General features: G+C 37.0%; 1 protein-coding gene and 1 pseudogene across 3 annotated transcripts in view; both read right to left on the reverse strand.

Annotated features, from left to right (window-relative positions):
• The window catches only part of Manba (mannosidase beta), a 99918-nt gene that overhangs the window by 70642 nt on the left and 9452 nt on the right, over positions 1 to 19824 (reverse strand). For all 3 annotated transcript variants that reach the window (XM_048813668.1, XM_015484604.2, XM_048813669.1), the window contains exons 2-4: positions 13344 to 13438; positions 11888 to 11993; positions 10920 to 11090 (exon numbers count right to left, since the gene is read on the reverse strand). In XM_048813668.1, the coding sequence (XP_048669625.1) occupies positions 10920 to 11090; positions 11888 to 11993; positions 13344 to 13438 (372 nt within the window). The remainder of the gene's footprint in view (positions 1 to 10919; positions 11091 to 11887; positions 11994 to 13343; positions 13439 to 19824) is intronic.
• LOC125619882 lies at positions 45 to 185 on the reverse strand (annotated as a pseudogene).

Below are 19824 nucleotides of genomic sequence, written 5' to 3' on the forward strand. Positions count from 1 at the left end.
TTTTTTTTTTTTTTTTTTTTTGTCTTCTTTTCTGTTCTTTTTTGCACTGTGCAACCCTCTTCATTGCCAGCAGCCTAAGGCAGAGGCCAGGCAATGGTTCAGGGCTACAGTTTGCTCTGGCATGGGACACTATGAGAGACAATAACCACCTTCTTGATGTATCCTCACATAGTCTTTTTCTATGCTCAAGCATCCCTGGTGACCTCTCTCTGTTGTCCAAATTTCCTCTTCTCACAACACTAGTCAGATTAGGGCCCACTCTAGCCACTTCATTTTAACTTAATCATCTCTTTAAAAGTTTTATCTTCAGGGCTGGGGTTATAGCTCAGTGGTAGAGTGCTTGCCTTGCATTTGTGAGGCACTTGGTTTGATCCTCAGCACCACATAAAATAAATAAATAAAATATATATACTTAAAAAAATTTTTTTCTCTCCAAATACAATTATATTCTGAGGTACTAGGGGTTAGAAATTCCACATGTAAATTTGGGGGCACTATTCAGTCCACAACAATGTGTGTGTGTGCATGCTTGCAAGTAGACACATAAGTTTCTCTGCAGCAACCCACAATTTTCCTCTTCTGATGTTTATACACTTGTATAATCCCTTCTCTTGACTATGTATTGAATCTCAAAAAACAATTCCAACCAAAAGAATATAGCAGAGGTGATACTATTTTCAAAATTGGGTTATAAAAAACTGAGCCTCTTGCTTAGCTCTTTTGGCCAAGGAAAAAGCCAGCGGCCACATCCAGAAACAGCTCTGTGGGGAGACCCATGTGAGTCCTGGGAGGCCTACCAATAACCATGATGAGCCTAGCCCTCATTAAGGCTTGAGACGCCTGCAGCCCAACTGGGTGGCAGCTTGACTACAACCTTGGCAGAGACCTTAAACCAGAAGCAGACAGCCACCCCAGGGTCAGGTTCCTAGTGGACATAAACTGTGATAACAAATGTTTTAAGATAAAAATTTTGGTGTAATTTGCTGACAGAATATATAACTATTACAATAATCAATATATCAACCTATGCAACATAATTTTTTGTTTTGGGTTTTTTTATTGTTGTTGTTATTGTTTGGTGCAGGGGATTGAACCCAATGGTGCTTAACCACTGAGCCATACCCCGCCCCGCCCTTTTTTATACTTTATTTAGAGACAGGGTCTTGTTGAGTTGTTAAGTGCCTTGCTAAGTTGCTTAGGCTGGCTCTGAACTCACAGTCCTCCTGCCTCAGCCTCTTGAGTCATTGGGATTACAGGTGTGTGCCACAGTGTTCTGCTCATAATTTTAACTGCTAAATTTATTTAGCAGAAATGTTTCTAAGAACATAAAATCCAACTACAAAGAGTTTATTCTTCAAAGGATATTACATTGAGGCAACACAATAGTTACCTTTTATAAATGCCTTCAAAAGATCTCTGAACATAGCCACTGTATTAAGTGTGATAACAATAAAGAATAAGTAACNCCCTCCCCTCTTCTCTCTCTACCCCCTCTACTGTAATTCATTTCTCCCCCTTGTATTATTTTCCCCTTTCCCCTCACTTCCTCTTGTGTGTAATTTTGTATAACCCTGAGGGTCTCCTTTCCATTTCCATGCAATTTCCCTTGTCTCTCCCTTTCCCTCCCACCTCTCATCCCTGTTTAATGTTAATCTTCTTCTCATGCTCTTCGTCCCTACTCTGTTCTTAGTTATTGAGTGTGAATTTAGAAGTCTTTGTTTCTGAACCCAGAGCCCTAAAGCAATCAGTTCAAATTTTAGACACTGACACAGGAGGCCAAGGCAAACATCTCATTCAATCTTATCAGCTTGGCTATCTGTCTCTCCCATTATGACACTCAATTTCCATAGTATAAAATTATAAAGGTACCAAATCAAAAGTACAAAATGCTTCTCTTAATAAAACCTTTTCAAGAAGAATTTTTCCTATTTCTATTTTTTAAATAATCTTTTTTATTATTTATTTATTTATTTATTTTCATGGTGCTGGGGATGGAACCCAGGATCTTGAACATTCAACAAAGAGACAACAATGGGAATTGGTGGGGAAAAAACTAGAGAAGTTGGCTCAGGTCACATAGAGCTAAGTATGGACTTCAGCCTAAAGACAATGAGACCCGTGGACAAGTTTTAAGAAGAGGAGTATCGTGATCATTTTTGTCTGAAAAGACCATTCTAGCTACTCTGTGAACAACCAGTCAGAAGAAGGCAAGTGAGAATGCAGGTACATCAGTTAGGCAACCAGGGCAGTATTTCATGTAAGAAATAACTGAATTCAAGACCTAGTAGTAGAAATGGAGCATGCGTAGATTGAAGAGCTATTGAAGAAGTTCCATTCACATCATCAAAAGGATTTAGTCACGGGTTGGTTGGAAGAGGAAATAAAGAGAGAGGGAGGTACCAGAATAACTCTTGAATTTGTGGCTTGAGCAACTATTGCAGGTAGTATCCCATTCAGTAAAAACAAGAAACACAAGAAAAAGGATTTAGATCACAAATGCTGTGCTGAACATACTAAGTTTTAAAGTCCCGGTGAATCAGGCAAATGACAGTGATAAACAGAACTTGAGTATAAGGTCTGGAATTGAAGAGACATGGAGCCAAGGATAGTTACTTGGGAGTTACTGCCAAGTCCATTGGCTAGTTGTTGTTGTTGTTGTTTTAATTTTTATGTTGTAAGTCAATTGGGTACTAAATAAATGAAAGTAAATGAGGTAGCCTAGAGAAGGTATGAAATTAGAGAAGTGTCTATAACAGAAAGACATTTGAATAATATAACTTTTAAGAGAAGCAGAACGTGAATAGATACATAGAAAAAACAGCCAGGATGCAAGCAGGCAACAAAGAGGATGGCCTCAAACACTAGTAGGAGTTTGACACCTCTGTCTTTTCTACTGTCTAAATGATGGGAAAGATGGAGGACATCGTCTAAACTGGGCAAATGGGGAAAGCAAAGATGAGAGGGGATTTGTGTTGGTATGGAGAAAGTGGTCCAACAATGGGTGAAGGAAAGTTAAGCTTTTCCTCTTAAAAACCCAGTGTCACCTAGACTCCTAATGCAATCATGCACTAGTATCAGTTCAAGTCCTCATCAGATGTGGTGGCACACACCTATAATCCCAGCAGCTCAGGAGGCTGAGACAGGAGGATGGTGAGTTCAAAGCCAGCCTCAGCAAAAGTGAGGGGCTAAGCAACTCAGTGAGACCCTGTCTCTACATAAAATACAAAATAGGGCTGAGGATGTGGCTCAGTGGTCGAGTGCCCCTGAGTTCAATCCCCAGTTCCCAATAAATAAATCCCCAGTTCAATCCCTACTACTGCCATTGCTGCTGCTTCTGATTCCGCTGCTACCAGCCTGAGGTTGCCTGGAGGTCTTCTTTCTGGGTGCTGCTGCCACAGAAGAGACCATTGCCCTGGATGCAACTGAAGCCGACATCGCTGCTGACCCCCTAAGATCGCCTGTTGAGGCTGCCCCCACAGCTGCAATTGCAGCTGCCCCTGCAGCCCCTGCAGCCACTGCTACAGCCTCTGCAGCCACAACTACTGCTGACCTGCTGCCTGCTGCCAACAACCACTGCCACTACTGCTGCTACCATGGCCTAGAGCACTCCTTCGGGGGAGACTCCAGGTTTGGTTGCATATAGCTGCACCCATTTTGGAACATCAGCTAGGACCTGGGGCCCAGGTGCCAGCAGGTTTACCACCACAAGAGCCTCTGCCTGGGGACTCCAGCTAGGACCTGCAGGTCCACTATGGGGGGTGCCCGCAGGTTTGGAGGAGCCTGAGGTCTTCCTGCTGAGTGGCCCTGTCTTGTTGCTATATCTCAGGGTTGCTCCTTTGCATGAATGTATCCCTGGTGGTCTCTCTGCAAGTAGGAACAGCATTGAGATCTTGGGACTGCAGCGTGGCCAAGCCTGAGGTATCTGAAGTTCAGATTGGTGGAATAGTGACTGGGATTGTGAGGGCTGATCTGGGTTTGGTGATCCCAGGAGACATAGAGAGAGAGGGTGGAGAAACTGTTGAACACTGACAGAGACAGTTTGACTTTGCAGCAAGATTTATTTTATTTTATTTTTTGATTCACTAATCTCTCTACCATATTTGGAACAGGATATTTTTTATGCATCAGTGTGTGGAGGACAATGATATATGAATGGTGTTTTGCATTTTTGTTGTATTCTTATTTCTTTGATTTTTTTCTCTTTGTTTGTATTCTTCCTCTCTCTTGTCTATTTTCTTGGATTTTCTTTTCAACTTTTCTCCAACCAGCAGTCAATCTCTGTTGGCTCCCCTTCCACTCTTCCTATGAATTTTTACTTCTAAATTCTCTCTTCCTCCCTTGCAAATATTGCATACTACACTACCTCTGTTCTCTCATCCACCACTTGAAACTGTAAATCATTTTAACAAATATTCTGTTTGTACTATAGATAGTTATTGAACTCCATTTTGGTTTAATTTGAGAAACCAGTAGATGCCTTAGTGGGAGCTATTAGGTTTAAGGGTATATAGTGTGTATGCTGGGTGCTGTTGATATTGGTCTCACCAGTAAAGGCGAAGCACTGAAAACCTTCAGGGGCACTATGGGTCTGCAGGGTAGAATTTATCCTGCCTTAGATCCATACTTTCAGATGGGAAAACACACTAACAAAATGAAAAAAAAACAAGGGAACAAAATGCCCCAAACAAACCAAGATGCTTAACAACAGAAGCCACTGATAACACAATAGAAGAAATGTCCAAGAAGGAGTTCAGATTGTACATAGTTAAATTGACACGTGAAGTAAAGGACAGTATAAGGAATGAAGTCAAAGAAAAAATATCTAGGAAGTGAAAGACCACTTCAATAAAGAGTTAGAGATCATTAAAAAAAAAAGTAGAAATCCTCAAAATGAAAGAATCAGTAACCAATTATAAATTCAATAGAAAGCATCACCAAAAGACTAGACCACTTGGAAGACAGAACCTCATACAATGAAGTCAAAATATATAATCTTGAAAGTAAAGTTGAACATACAGAGAAGATGGTAAGAAACCAAAAACATAACATCCAAGAATTATGGGATAACATGAAAAGACCAAATTTAAGAGTTATCAGAATAGATGAAGGAGCAGAGATATAAACTGTACAGTCTTTTCAATGATATAATAGCAGAAATTTCCCAAACCTGAAGAATGGAATGGAAAATCAAATACAAGAGGCATACAAGACCCCAAATGTACAAAATTACAGCAGACCCACACCAAGATACATTATAATAAAAATGACTAACACAGAGAATAAAGATAAAATCTTAAAGGCTGTGAGAGAAAAAAAATCAAATTATGTATAGGGTGAAACCAATTTGGATCTCAACTGATTTCTCAACCCAGAGCTTCAAAGCTAGGAGGTCCTGGAATAATATATTTCAAGCTCTGAAAGAAAACGGATGCCAACCAAGAATTTTATATCCAGCAAAATTAAGTTTCAGATTTGAAGATGAATTTAAAACCTTCCATGATAAACAAAATTAAAAGAATTCACAATTAGAAAGTCTATATTACAGAACATTCTCAAAAAAAATATTCCATGAGGATGAAGTGAAAAAAAAGTGAAAACCAGCAAAGGGAGGACTGACACTAAAGGGACATTCAACCAAATGAGAAACTAAGACAAATCAAAAACCAGAAATAAATCAAAAGACAGGGAACACAAATCACATCTCAATAATAACCTTGAATATTCATGGCCTAAACTCATCAATCAAAAGACACAGACTGGGGCTGGGGATGTGGCTCAAGCAGTAGCGCGCTCGCCTGGCATGCGTGCGGCCCGGGTTCGATCCTCAGCACCACATACAGACAAAGATGTTGTGTCCGCTGATAACTAAAAAATAAATATTAAAAAATTCTCTCTCTCTCTTTAAAAAAATTTTTTTAAAAAAAGATACAGACTGGCAGATTGGATTAAAAAGCAAAACCCAACAATATGCTGATTCAAGAGACTCACCTCATGGGCAAAGACATCCACAGGCTGAAGATCAAAGGATGGGAAAAAACTTATCACTCACATGGATTGTGTAAACAAGAAGGGGTTTCCATTCTCATTTCAGATAAAGTAGACTTTAAACCAAAGTTAATCAGAAGTTATAAAGAAAGACATTTCATACTTCTTAAGGGAAGTATATATAAGCAGGATATAACAATCATAAATACTTATGCCCCAAACAAAGGAGCATCTATATACATAAAAAAAAAATACCTTCTCAATTTCAAGAGTCAAATAGAACAATAATACTGGGTGACTTTAACATACCGCTCTGACTACTAGACAGATCTTCCAAACAAAAACAAAAATTATGGTATATATGTGTATTAAGAATTGTAATGCAAAAAAAAGTACATGTATAATGGCATAAGTAGATGTGAACATACTTTATATACAGAGATACGAAAAATTGTGCTCTATATGTGTAATAAGGATTGTAATGCATTCCACTGTTGTTGTGTATTTTAAAAAAATAATAAAATCAATTTTTAAAAAAAGAATTGTAATGCAAAACAAAAAAGAATAGTGTTACCTTAGATTAGGTAGAGAGAAGTAAAAGGATGGGAAGGCAGGGGATGTGGGGATAAGAAAGATAGTAGAATGAAACAGACACTATTACTTTATGTATATATGTAACTGTATGACCAATATGATTCTACAATATGTATACTCAGAAAAATGAGAAATTATATCCCATCTATGTATATCAAAGTATATAAGTGCATTCTACTCTCATGTATAACTAATTAAAACATATAAAAAATTAATTAAAAAAAGAAAGAAAAACTAAATAAGGAAACTATAGAACTAAATAATGGAAGCAATAATTTAGATTTAACAGACATATATAGAATATTTCATCCATCAATGAATGAATACAGTTTATTCTCAGCAGCACAGAACTCCTTCTCTAAAATAGGCCATATCTTATGCCACAAAGCAATTCTTAGTAAATACAAAAAAACAGAGATAATACCTTGCGTTCTATCAGACCAAAATGGAATGAAATTAGAAATCAATGACAAAATAAAAAATAGAAGCTACTGTAACAAATGGAGACTAAATAATACACAACTGAATGATGAATGGATAATAGAAGAAATTAAGGATGAAATAAAAAAATTCTTAGAGGTAAATGAGAACATTGATACAATGTATCAAAGTCTCTGTGACACTATGAAAGCAGTAATAAAAGGAAAGTTTATTGCATTGAGTGCATTCATTAAAAGAATAAAAAAGTCAACCAAAAAAATGACCTAATACCACATCTTAAAGCCCTAGAAAAAGAAGAACAAATCAATCCCCAAAGCAGAAGACAGGAAATAATTAATATCAGAGCTGAAATCAATGAAATTGAAACAAAAGAAACAATAGCAAAAATTGACAAAACTAAAAGTTGGTTCTTTGAAAATATAAATAAAATTGATAAATCATTAGCCATGCTAACAAAGAGAAGGAGAGAGAAAACTCAAATTACTAAAATACATAATGAAAACGGAAATATCACAACAGACACTACAGAAATGCAGAAGATAATTAGAAGTTATTTTGAAAATTTGTACTCCAATAAAATAGAAAATATCAAAAGCATCAACAAATTTCTATAAGCATGGGATGTGCCCAAACTGAATCAGAATGATATACTCAATTTAAACAGATCAATTTCAAGTGACGAAATAGAAGACACTATCAGAAGCCTACCAAACAAGAAAAGCCCAGGACCGGATGAATACACAGCTGAGTTCTACAAGACCTTTAAAGAAGAACTAATACCAATACTCTTCAAATTAATTCGTGAAATAGAAAAAGAGGGGGCACTTCCAAACTCACTCCATGAGGCCAATATCACCCTGATTCCAAAACCAGGCAAAGAATTATCAAAGAAAGAAAACCTCAGACCAATATCTCTAGTGAACATAGATGCAAAAATTCTCAATAAAATTCTGGCAGATCAAATACAAAAACATATAAAAAAGATAGCACACCCTCCCAGGGGTGCAAGGTTGGTTAAATATATGGAAATCAATAAATATAATTCATCATATCAACAGACTTAAAGCTAAGAACCATATGATCATCTCAATAGATGCAGAAAAGCATTCAACAAAATACAGTACCCCTTCATGTTCAAAACACTAGAAAAACTAGGGATAGCAGGAACATATCTCAACATTGTAAAAGCTATCTATGCTAAGCCCCAGGCCAACATCATTCTAAATGGAGAAAAATTTGAAAGCATTCCCTCTAAAAATGGGAACAAGACTAGTACTTATTCACCACTTCTATTTAATACTAGCCAGAGCAATTAGAGAGATGAAAGAAATTAAAGAGATACAGATAGGAAAAGAAGAACTCAAATTAGCACTGTTTACTGACAATATGATTCTATATCTATAAGACCCAAAACACTCTACAGAAAACTTCTAGAACTAATAAATTAATTCAGCAAAGTAGCAGGATATGAAATCAACAGCCATGAATCAAAGGCATTTCTGTATATCAGTGACAAATCCTCTGAAAGGGAAATGAGGAAAACTACACCATTTACAATAGCCTCAAAAAAAAAAAGAAAAGAAAAGAAAAAAACCTTGGGAATCAACTTAATGAAAGGTGAAAGACATCTACGACAAAAACTACAGAACACTAAAGAAAGAAATTAAAGAAGACCTTAGAAGATGGAAAGATCTCCCTTATTCTTGGATAGGCAGAATTAATATTGTCAAAATGACCATACTATCAAAAGCACTATACAGATTTAATGCAATTCCAATCAAAGTCCCATTGACATTCCTCATAGAAATAGAAAAAGCAGTAATGAAATTCATCTGGAAAAATAAGAAACTTAGAATAGCTAAAGCAATCCTTAGCAAGAAGAGTGAAGCAGGTGGCATCACTATATGGAACTTAAAGCATACTACAGAGCAATAATAACAAAAATGGCATGGTATTGGCACCAAGATAGACTTGTATATCAATTGTACAGAACAGAGGATGCAGAGACAAACCCACATAAATACGGTTATCTCATACTAGACAAGGATGCCAAAAATATTTACTGGAGAAAAGATAGCCTATTCAACAAATAGTGCTGGCAAAACTGGAAATCCATATGTAGCAAAATGAAATTAAACCTCTATCTCTCACCCTGCACAAAAATCAACTCAAAGTGGATCAATGACTCAGGCACTAGAATGGAGACCCTGCACCTAATAGAAGAAAAAATAGGCCCAAATTTATACTATGTCAGCCTAGGATCTGACTTCCTTAACAAGACTCCTAAAGCACAAGAAGTAAAATCAAGAATTAATAAATGGGATGGATTCAAATTTAAAAGCTTCTTCTCAGCAAAGGAAACAATTAATAATGTTAAAAGAGAGCCTACAGATTTCGAGAAATCTTCACCACATGCATCTCTGATAAAGCATTAATCTCTAGGATATATAAAGAACTCAAAAAACTTACACCCATAAAACAAATAACCCAATCAATAAATGGGCTAAGCAACTGAACAGATACTTCAAAGAAGAAGAAATACAACTGGTCAACCAATATATGAAAAAGTGTTCAACATCTCTAGCAATTAGAGAAATGGAAATCAAAACTACTCTTAGATTTCATCTCACTCCTGTCAGAATGGCAATCATCAAGAATAGAGGCAACAATAAATGTTGGTGAGGATGTGGTTAAAAGGTACACTCATACATTGCTGATGGGACTGCACATTGATGCAACCACTACGGAAAGCAGTATGGAGATTCCTCAGAAAACCGAGAATGGAACCACCATTTGACCCAGCTACCCGACTTCCTGGTTTACACCCAAAGGATTTAAACTCAGCATACTATCGTGATGCAGCCACATCAATGTTTATAGCAGCTCAATTTACAATAGCTAGACTGTGGAACCAACCTAGGTGTCCCTCAATAGATGAATGGATAAAGAAAATACTCAATGGACTATTACTCAGCTTTAAAGAAGAGTAAAATTATTTGCCAATAAATTGTTGGAGTTGGAAAATATCATGCTAAGCAAAATACACCAATCCCACAAAACCAAAGGCTGAATGACTTCTCTAATATGCAGAAGCTAATTCACAATAAGGGGGGGCACTAGAGAAGAATAGCTTTACCTTAGATTAGGTAGAAGGAAGTGATGGGAGGGAAGGGGAGCAGATGTGGGGATAGGAAAGATGGTAGAATGAAATAGACATCATTATTGTATATGTATATGTGACTGCATGACCAATATGATTCTGCAACATGTTACACTCAAAAAAATGAGAAATCACATCCCATCTATGTATGATATATCAAAGTGCATAAATGCATTTTACTGTCATGTATAACTAATCAAAACAAATAAAAAATTTAAAATAAATAAACAAAATTCAAGTCCTCTAAACTGGAAGAAAACTCAAAAATAATTACTTTGGTGGCTTTTGTTATCTTTTTATTAGATTTTATGAGAAACTAGTAGTAAAATATGAGAACATGTCAGCATACATACTACATATATTTTTAAAATATATATTATATTTGCTGAAGGTTACCAGTCCCCAGAATCACTAATAAATTTTCATATTTGGTGAAAAGTCTGACAAATCCAAATTTTAAAAAATAATTTTTAAAGTTACACTATCAGTCTCATCATTTTCTTCTTTATCTGGTGTTCCCTAAGTTCTGACGTGGTCAGGAAGAAAACCTGGGAAGATAAAGATTCCCCATGAAAATCCAGATACTCTTTCTTATTTCAAATTTTCAAGACCCACCATAGGGTCAGGAAAGAGACTTTTAACTTTTGAAAGGCCACTGGAGTTTCAAGCAAGCAGCATTTCATAAGTGGGCACACCCCACCCTCAGAGCTAAAAACCCATCCCTTGAACAGATCATTACCTTTCGAATAAAGTTGACATGGCATTCACCCTTCTGCACACGAGGAGGGCAGCTGGGAGGCACCTCACGGCTGGTGTAAGCTTTGCTCTGTTTTGTGGCGTACAACACTGCTGACTGGAAACGCAGCTCAATGGAGTTCACGTCTCTGATCACATTGGTAATATCAAAGATCTGTATTAAAGGGGAAGAACAGACAACCCCATGATGTACAAGAATTCTTGTATGTAAAATTTTAGATAAAGGTAGGATAGATGAAAAATGTATAAAATATTCAATCTAGAGTTAGCCTGCCGATGAAAAGCAGCTCTCCAAAACAGCAGAACTTAGTTACCCACTTTTAATTATAACTAAGCATATTCCCCCACCCAAACACAGATTTCTAGGTTTCTCCTTCTATTTTTACTGACAGATGATGGTCCAGGGAAATAGAACAGAAAGTATCTTTAGTCCTGGAATGTCTGCTCTAGCTATTTGCACGTAGCCTTGAACTGCCAAGGATTCCTAGACACATCACGACAACCCAACTCTCTGGAATGCACAGCATGTATTTCTAAGTCATAGTTATATATATATATTTGAAATGCCTACCCTTGAAAGGAAAAGGAGATCAGGATACAATCTCTTACTCTATTCCAGAAAGAAAACATTTTCTTTTAAAAATAATTTGTCAGTTGTCATCTCCCGTGCAACTCTGGCTCACTGGACAACAGAGAAGAGAATAGCACTGTCCCACACTTCCTAGATACCAAGAACTTTCCAATCATCTCATAATTTGCTTATTAAATCCCCATGATCTATAGTGTTTTCATGACTATACAAATGGGGCAACTGAGAAATACAGTAACTTACTCCTTGTTGCAAAAAGCTTACATTTGTCTCATGGCCAGTTATGCACTTGCCATTCTCTATCTACAAAACAACACAAACACACATGAATTTTTTTTAACCTGATATCATTATGTACTTACGTATTTGGTGAACATGTTGTCAGTTTTCCCAATAGTGACGTTATTCAACAGGATTTCTGAAACTGTATCAACTCCCTCAAATATCAAATTTATCATTTGCCATTTGCTAGGAAAAGAAAACATTTTGAAAGCAAGATGCATAAACATTAACTTACAAAAGTCTTTTTGTAATTAAGAACTAAAGAAATATTTCACAGAAAATGTACATTCTTAAACAGTAATTTTCAACAGAAGTATCAGGAATATTTGTTTAATATTTATTGCTATTTTTTGTTTAATATTTGTTGCTATTTTTTGAGTAATCCAGTTCATCATTATCTATAATATATCTATAAATCACCATAAAATCCAGCACAACTTATAATTTCCAACTGCATCGTTTTTTCTTTCAGTTACTTCACAAAGTTCTTACGAGAATCAAGTTAAATAATAGACACAAAACATTTTCGCAAACTATTACATTCACTGACACTACCTAAGAGAATGTATTAGCTACTAATTTGTATCTCTAAGTGAATGCTATGTGCCCAGTACTATGCTAAGCCTCGCAGGAACATGCTCTGAACTTAAGGAGTATGAAAGCTGGCTAGTATTCAAGCCAAATACACAGGAAACAAAAACTTCCAATCTATCCTACTATGTAGTAGAGCCAGAAACAACTTAGGCACTGAAGACTGGAAAATTATGCTTCATTAAGAGAAATAACAAAGCCATTAGGACATAAAAAAATTTTTTAAGAGGGAATATCAGTTGGTTGAATTTTGGATATGTAAAGCTCAAAGTGAAATAAGACTGCTCGGGAGGTGTTATAAGTCATTTGAAAATAAAAGCCTGGAGCCTAGTAACTCCATGATACTAAGCATGATACTAAGTTTTGAATTAGTTTTTTAAGAGACTAGAAAATAATTACCAAAAAGTTTCATATAAAGGGGACAGAAAATTTTTAAAATTTAATAATAATGGTGGTGTATATACTTAAATTACATTCTTCTTTATATAGAAATATATGCTTATAATAACACAGAGCATTACTGAAAATAGTAACTGTAGTTCTCTTCATGGCTTCATAACATGGCATAAATCCAAGGTCTTAGTCTCAGTAGCTGGTCAGCACCACACAGAACAAATCAAGTATCTCTGATTCTATTTAACAATGCTATAAAATGCATACATACACTTATTGGTTACTGGGGAGAGGGTGGAGAAGAGGAAATTTACATAGGAGAACTGACGAGGTCTAAGTGACTTCATTATAATCATTGGACAAATGATTCCATAAAACATGATTTCATGATTAATGATCAGTGGCAAACACAAAACATTAATCACACATTCACTCTTATTATAGTAAAAGGCTTTAATCTGACTTAATTCTCTGATATACAACTTAAGCAAAGGTAAAAGAAAGCTCAAATAATAACTATAGTATATGTACAAATAACTATTGTGTATGTACCTGCTATCAAAAGGAATTTTAAATTCCTTGCTATAAATCCAGTTATCCAAGGAAATCCATCTGTAGTTAAGGTCATTAAATCCATAGTAAGGATCCTGTTGACAAAAGATAAAAATTATTGTAGACAGCTAAGTATATAAAAATAAATCAATAAAACAAATTTCTAACAACAGTTATTGATCACCTAAAAATTAATGAGCTCTTGGCCTAAGAGCACAAAAAGGTCAGATGGTTAACAATGAAAAATGTGGAAGAAAAAAATTCCAACAAAACACCTGAAAATGGAAACGCTCTGAGATATAAATAATATGGTTTAATTATCAAAGAACGTGGGGAGACTAAGATTGGTAGCACTTGTTAAAATCTGACAAAACCTCTAAAGTATTGGTAGAGACTGAAAGACAGTTTTGACAATAGCCAGCACTCTCAAGGCCTTTTAGTTCTCATTTTGCTTGTTGCTGCCACTACCTCGCTGGCCTCCAGGGGGCACACTTCTCTTCTACTGCCCAAAGGTCAGTAAAACTCCCATTCTTTGGATTCCTTTATTATTTCCAAAGTTAATTTTTTCATTAACTTTACTAAGTGGCACACAAATGATGTCTATAGAGAACACACAGCACACATACAGATAGTTTAACTTACAAACAGAAGGTTTCCTATATTATCCTTGATCAGATATGCAAACTGCTACCCACCAGCCAAATGCAGCTCCCCGCCTGTTTTGTGTGGCCAGCAAGCTAAGAATATGTCCATATATGAAAGTTTCATTGGCACTCAGACATGCCTGTGCCTTTACATATTATATACGATTGTTTCATGCTGCAGTGGCAGAGCCAAGTAGAGGTGTCAGAGACCATATGGCCTCAAAAGTAAAAAATGTTTATTATCCAGCACTTTACTGAAAACACTGGCCATCCCTTGCCCAAGACTAGCCTCCTAAGTGTTCACATATCTTGATTCAGTTTATCTGGCCCCAAGTCCTCCCTTTAATAATCTCCATATCATTCTTTCCCTACCCATTTTCCACCTTTGACCTTTCATAAAAGGGCTCCCAGGCAGACAGCAGAACAGACAGTAGTAAGTGAAGCTTTTCAGTTTGTCTGTGAACATCACCGTGGCTGCAGAGAAGAAAGCTGTGTGGGCACAGAGGGACTCCTCCCGTCATCACGGACAGGGTCAGGGGTTATTAACTTAGGGAATACAACTCCAGATGGAGGAAAAACCAACTTTGTCTAGGTTCCACAAAGGTAAGAGCTAAATGACCTGGTTAGGGTAGCAGTGGCCAGCTGACAGCTGTCCTGGACACCAATCTGTCAGAGGCACTAGAGCATCACTGAGTATGTGTGTATCAAGATCAAGATAGGAGCAGTCAGCCACAAACTACTCCTAAATGGAAGAAATGTTTCTATAACCTACAGGAGAGAGAGTAAATAACGAGATTCAATAACAACTGGTAATTATCAAACTGATTTTTTTTTTTTTTTAGTAGCAGGGATTAAATCCAGGGGCACTCAACCATTGAACCTATTTATTTATTTATTTATTTATTTATTTATTTATTTATTTTGAGATAGGGTCTCACTAAGTTGCTTAGGACCTCACTAAGTTGCTGAGCCTGGCTTTGAACTTGAGATCCTCCTGCCTCGGCGCCCCCGAATGCCACCGCACCTGGCTATCAAATTGATTTTTAAGTTCTGGTTAATGTTAAGGTTTTATTCTGTTAAAAGGTGTGTGTCAGGCCCAATTAACTTGCCTCTTTTCCTTCTCACCCCACACACAGGACTCAGCCTCTCCAATGAATAAACATGGAACAAATATTTAAGGACACAGGTTTGAAGAGGCACTTAATTGTTAACTTAGCCAAGTGTCTCTACCAGACCCCTATTTATAACTCTACATTGTGGACTTAGTCCAATACAGTTAAAAATATCATGAGAAGTAAAGTGTGAGAGCAACTCTGCCACAACACCTCAACACAACAGGCCCGGGGCTGGCTGGCCATCTGGCTGTCAAACCTCAAGTCCCCATCCTGTCTTCCAGGTCCTAGGAGGAAGCTGCATGTTCAGTTCAAGAGGGCAATCTTTCTAGGTACATTTTTTCATATACAAACGGAATTTACAGGTTAAAATGTTTCTCTGACTTGAGAGAACCCAATCTGAGAAATCTTCATACTGTATAATTGCAAATACATGACATTTTTCAACAAAAATCTGTCTGGAACTGAGCTCCTGCCCTAGGCCCCAACAGACCAGACCAGACCAGACCAGACCAAAATGGCATCACTCATGTGAAATGCCATATAATCAAACACAAACTTTAAGGAAGCACGTAGATCCCCAAACAGACCAGGTTTTTCTAAAAACAGGGTATTCCAGTTCATGGAATTTAGCGTAATAAAGAAGTCCTCTCTGCTTTAACTCTTAAAAGAAAAGGAACCCAACATGGTTTTTTTTCTATTATCTGTTTGCCTGTTGCCATCTTAAAACCTCCTACTGTTCCGCCAATGAGTGGGAGGTCTCATTCCTTTTTAGAGAATGGAGGTGGTTCTGGTTCATAAATTGTGAATAAAACCTCACTGAACCTTTAAATTTGTTGTCATAATTTTGTCTTTTAACACAGAAAAGGCAAAACTACAAGAGACGGTAAAAGGATCAGTGGCTGCCAAGGGTTGAAAGGGAAGGAGGGATGAATAGTTGGAACACAGAGGATGTTTAAGCAGTGAAACTATTCTGTGTCATTCTATAGTGGTGTATATGTGCCATTATACATTTGTCCTAATCCACTGACTGTACAACCAAAAGTGAGCCCAGATGCAAAGTGTGGACCTTGGGCAATAATGATGTTTCAGTGTTGGTGCATTGATTGTAACAAATGCACCACTTTGTATCACTCTGGTGGAGAATGTCCATAGGAGGGAAGCTGTGCTGGTGTGGTATAGGGAACACTCTGTACTTTCCATTCAATTTTGCTCATGATCTATAACTGCTCTATAAAAGATAGTCTATTACAAATTTTGTTCTTACTAAGGAAAAATACCATATAAAACAGTTGCAGAGGCTTAGACTGCATTTATAATAACTACTCCAAATGTTAATCAACCAACGTTTTAGTTCCAGATTGATCCAACCCCCTAGAATCATATTAAAATTCTGAGTCCTATTTAAAGCAAACAGCAGCTCAGTGTTAACTTTTAATACTGAGGACCCAGGTATATCACTGAGCTATTAAGCAAACCCATGAACCCTAAGACCAATAACAGTATTATTGCTGACCATGTACTGTATATCACCCTCCAAACAGGCACTCAGATATTCTTATCTTCACAATAAACACATACAGTAAATATCATTTTACAGAGGAAGAAACTAAAGCTCCAAAAGCTGAAGTGTCTTTCCTGAGGTCCGGTAACCAAGCAAAAAGAAACCAGCTTAGTCTAACACCATTTCTTTGGACTAGATTATATGCTTCATGTCACATTTACTTACACTCTTATGTCAGATGACATCTGCAACATTCATAATCATAGCTAAAAGTTACTGCCTGTGACCCTACCAGGTAGGTACAATTATCATTCCCATTTACTCACAAAGAATTCAAGGCTCAAAGGCAAGCAGCAATCAAATTATGGAGCACTGACTCAGACCTAGGAAATGTGTCTCAGAGTCCACACACGTAATCATTACCTAGTAGAGCCATTAGTGTCATAAACACCATCAGTAGTTACAATGTCAATGCTATTTATAAAGCACGAACCATGAGATAAATATGGCATGTGTGTGCCTGAGCTGGTTATTTATAATTGATATTTACCCAACTTACAACATATCAACAAACCAGGTATCATCAGCGCAACTAAATGACAGCATTAGTCTCATTTTCTCTGTAAGCTTCTGGCCTCCATTTATTATAGATATATAGACTGGTTATAGATGTACAGACTACTTAACCAGATATAGATATTCCTCCCAAACTCTGCTTTCACCCAAAGTCTGACATACATTCACATATAACTAGGTCAAATAAAGAAAGAATTTATAACCATTCCATCTTCTGGGATAGTTTGACAAAAATAATAATCAAATAAATGTTAAGAAAACAAGCAAAACTAAGCAATGTATTGATTAAGATACACAGATATTTGGTAAAACCTTAATTTGTAAAAAGTAAGGAAATAATAATTCAGAATAGTAATATATAGCTTGGATATTTTTTAACCCCCTCCCATTATACTGGGGATTGAGTGCTCTACCACTGAGCTACTTTACATCCCCAAGTTTGTTTGTTTGTTTGTTTGTTTTTTTACTTTGAGACAGGGTCTCGCTAAGTTGCTGAGTCTCATTAAGTTGCTCAGACTAGCCTTGAACTTGTGATCCTCCTGCCTCAGCCTCCCAAATTGCTGGAATTACAGGCATGCACTATTGTGTCTGGCTTAGCTTTGATCTTAAAAGCCCCCAAAATGTCCATATGGTATAAAAGCTTGGTCCACAGCATGGCACTATTGGAAGGTGGTGGACCCTTTAAGAGGGAGCCTAATGGGAAGTCTTCTGGTCATGGTGGGTGTGCCCTTGAAGGGGATGGAGGGGCGCTCAGCTGCTTCTGTCCTTCCTCTTTTTGGCTTCTCAGGCATGAGTTGAGTTGATGTGCTCCACCATGCACTGTCACCATGATGTGCACCACAGGCCCAAAACAACAGGACCAATTGTTCATGAACTGACATCTGCAAAACTGAAAGCCCAAACAAACTTTTTTTCTTTATAAGTTGATTAACGCAGGATTTTTTACAGTGATGAAAAGCTGACTAACACAGTGGATACCCTTGAGAAAGCAGGCAATGAGACTGGGGAGAGGCAAATAACTGCAATGGTATCAGTGATATGCAGGCTTGTAAGTTGGATAGTAGGTACATACTATTCATATCATAAACACATGGCTGGAGATATAATTCAGAAGTACAGTGCTTGTCTAACAATGTGCAAGACCCTTGTTCAATCCCCAGTACTGCCAAAAAAAAGGATAAACCTGTGTGCATATAAATTTCCATGAACTACTTAAGTACTATTATAATAAAAAATAAAGAAAGAAAATGCTAGGGTTGGAGTTGTAGCTCAGTGGTGGAGTGCTTACCTAGCATGCATGAAGCCCTAGGTGCATTCCACAGCATCACCAAAAACAAAAAAAGGAGAGAGAGAGAGAAAGGAAGGAGGAGATAAACTCTCCAAATATTGGTTATTGTTAGATACGATCTTCAGCTATGATTCTTACTTCAAAAGATGCGTAGGTACAGTCCACCAGTTAGTCAAAACATTTTGTTCAGCCTGAACATTATTCTTTTTCTAAAATCCTTATCTTCATAAATACTGCTTCCATCTAACACCACTCTGGGTAAAAAGGAATTGCAATTTAAGGGAGCTCCTTATTTTTCTGACCAGAGAGACTACAATGTAACAAGGAAAAACAAGACACTTTGCTAAGCCCACTGCTAAGTGACAAGCATCATGAAAGGGACCTTAAAGAGACACAGGTAAGTAACTTGATCCCCTTACTACAGCTAACAGCAAGTTCCCAGAAGCTAGAACTCACGAAAGTCTAGAAATAAATGCCGGAAAGGATTCTTTTTTTTTAAAAAAATGGGAATTTTTATTAGATATTTGATATACTTTTTAAAAATTAATTAATTTTGTATTTATTTTACAGGTAAATGGGTAGACTTGAAGAACATCATCCTAAGTAAGGTAAGCCAATTCCAAAAAACCAAAGGCCAAATGTTTTCTCTGATAAGTAAAAGGGGCATGGGGCGGGAAGGGAAGAATGGAGGAACTTTGGATTGGGCAGAGGGTATGGAAGGAAGGGGAGGGGTTGGGGTAGGGGAAAGATGTTGGAAGGATTCTTAACCAATAGGAGGGTAAGAACAGGAGACCATACTTGCTCAGGGAGTGAGTTGGACAGTTGAAGAGTTCCACAGAGATGGCTGCTGCCTCTGAAATGAAGAGGTGATGGGTGGAAGAGGCAGTGAGTTGGTCATTTTTTAATGCATTTGTGCCCTAACTCAACCCTGGTACTTGTGGACCTTGTGAAGCTCATAAAGCACCTGTAAACCTCCATTTTCTCAGATCCTGAATGGAAGTAGTAACTGTACCTACATTCCTCACAGATCACTACAAAGATGATAAGAGATAATTTTGAAAAGTGCTTAGAACCATTCTTGGCTCCCAGTGAGCACTCAATAATGAGAGCTGTCGTTTCTATTGTATGTACTGATCTGAAATGATTTCTAAGATTTATCAAATCAAAAGTCAGTATAAAATACAGATATACAATGCCATCATTTGTGGTGGGAAACAGATAAGTCTATAGATGATATATGTCATAGGTTTATCCAGAAGAATACATAAGATACTGATTATTTCTCTGGAAGGAACTGATGAACTAGAAGGCAGTGATAGAAGTCTTGCTTTCATTAAATATCCTACTTTTAAAAGTT

The sequence above is a fragment of the Marmota marmota genome, unplaced genomic scaffold (genome assembly GCF_001458135.2).
Source record: "Marmota marmota marmota unplaced genomic scaffold, marMar, whole genome shotgun sequence".
Taxonomy (NCBI): Eukaryota; Metazoa; Chordata; class Mammalia; order Rodentia; family Sciuridae; genus Marmota; species Marmota marmota.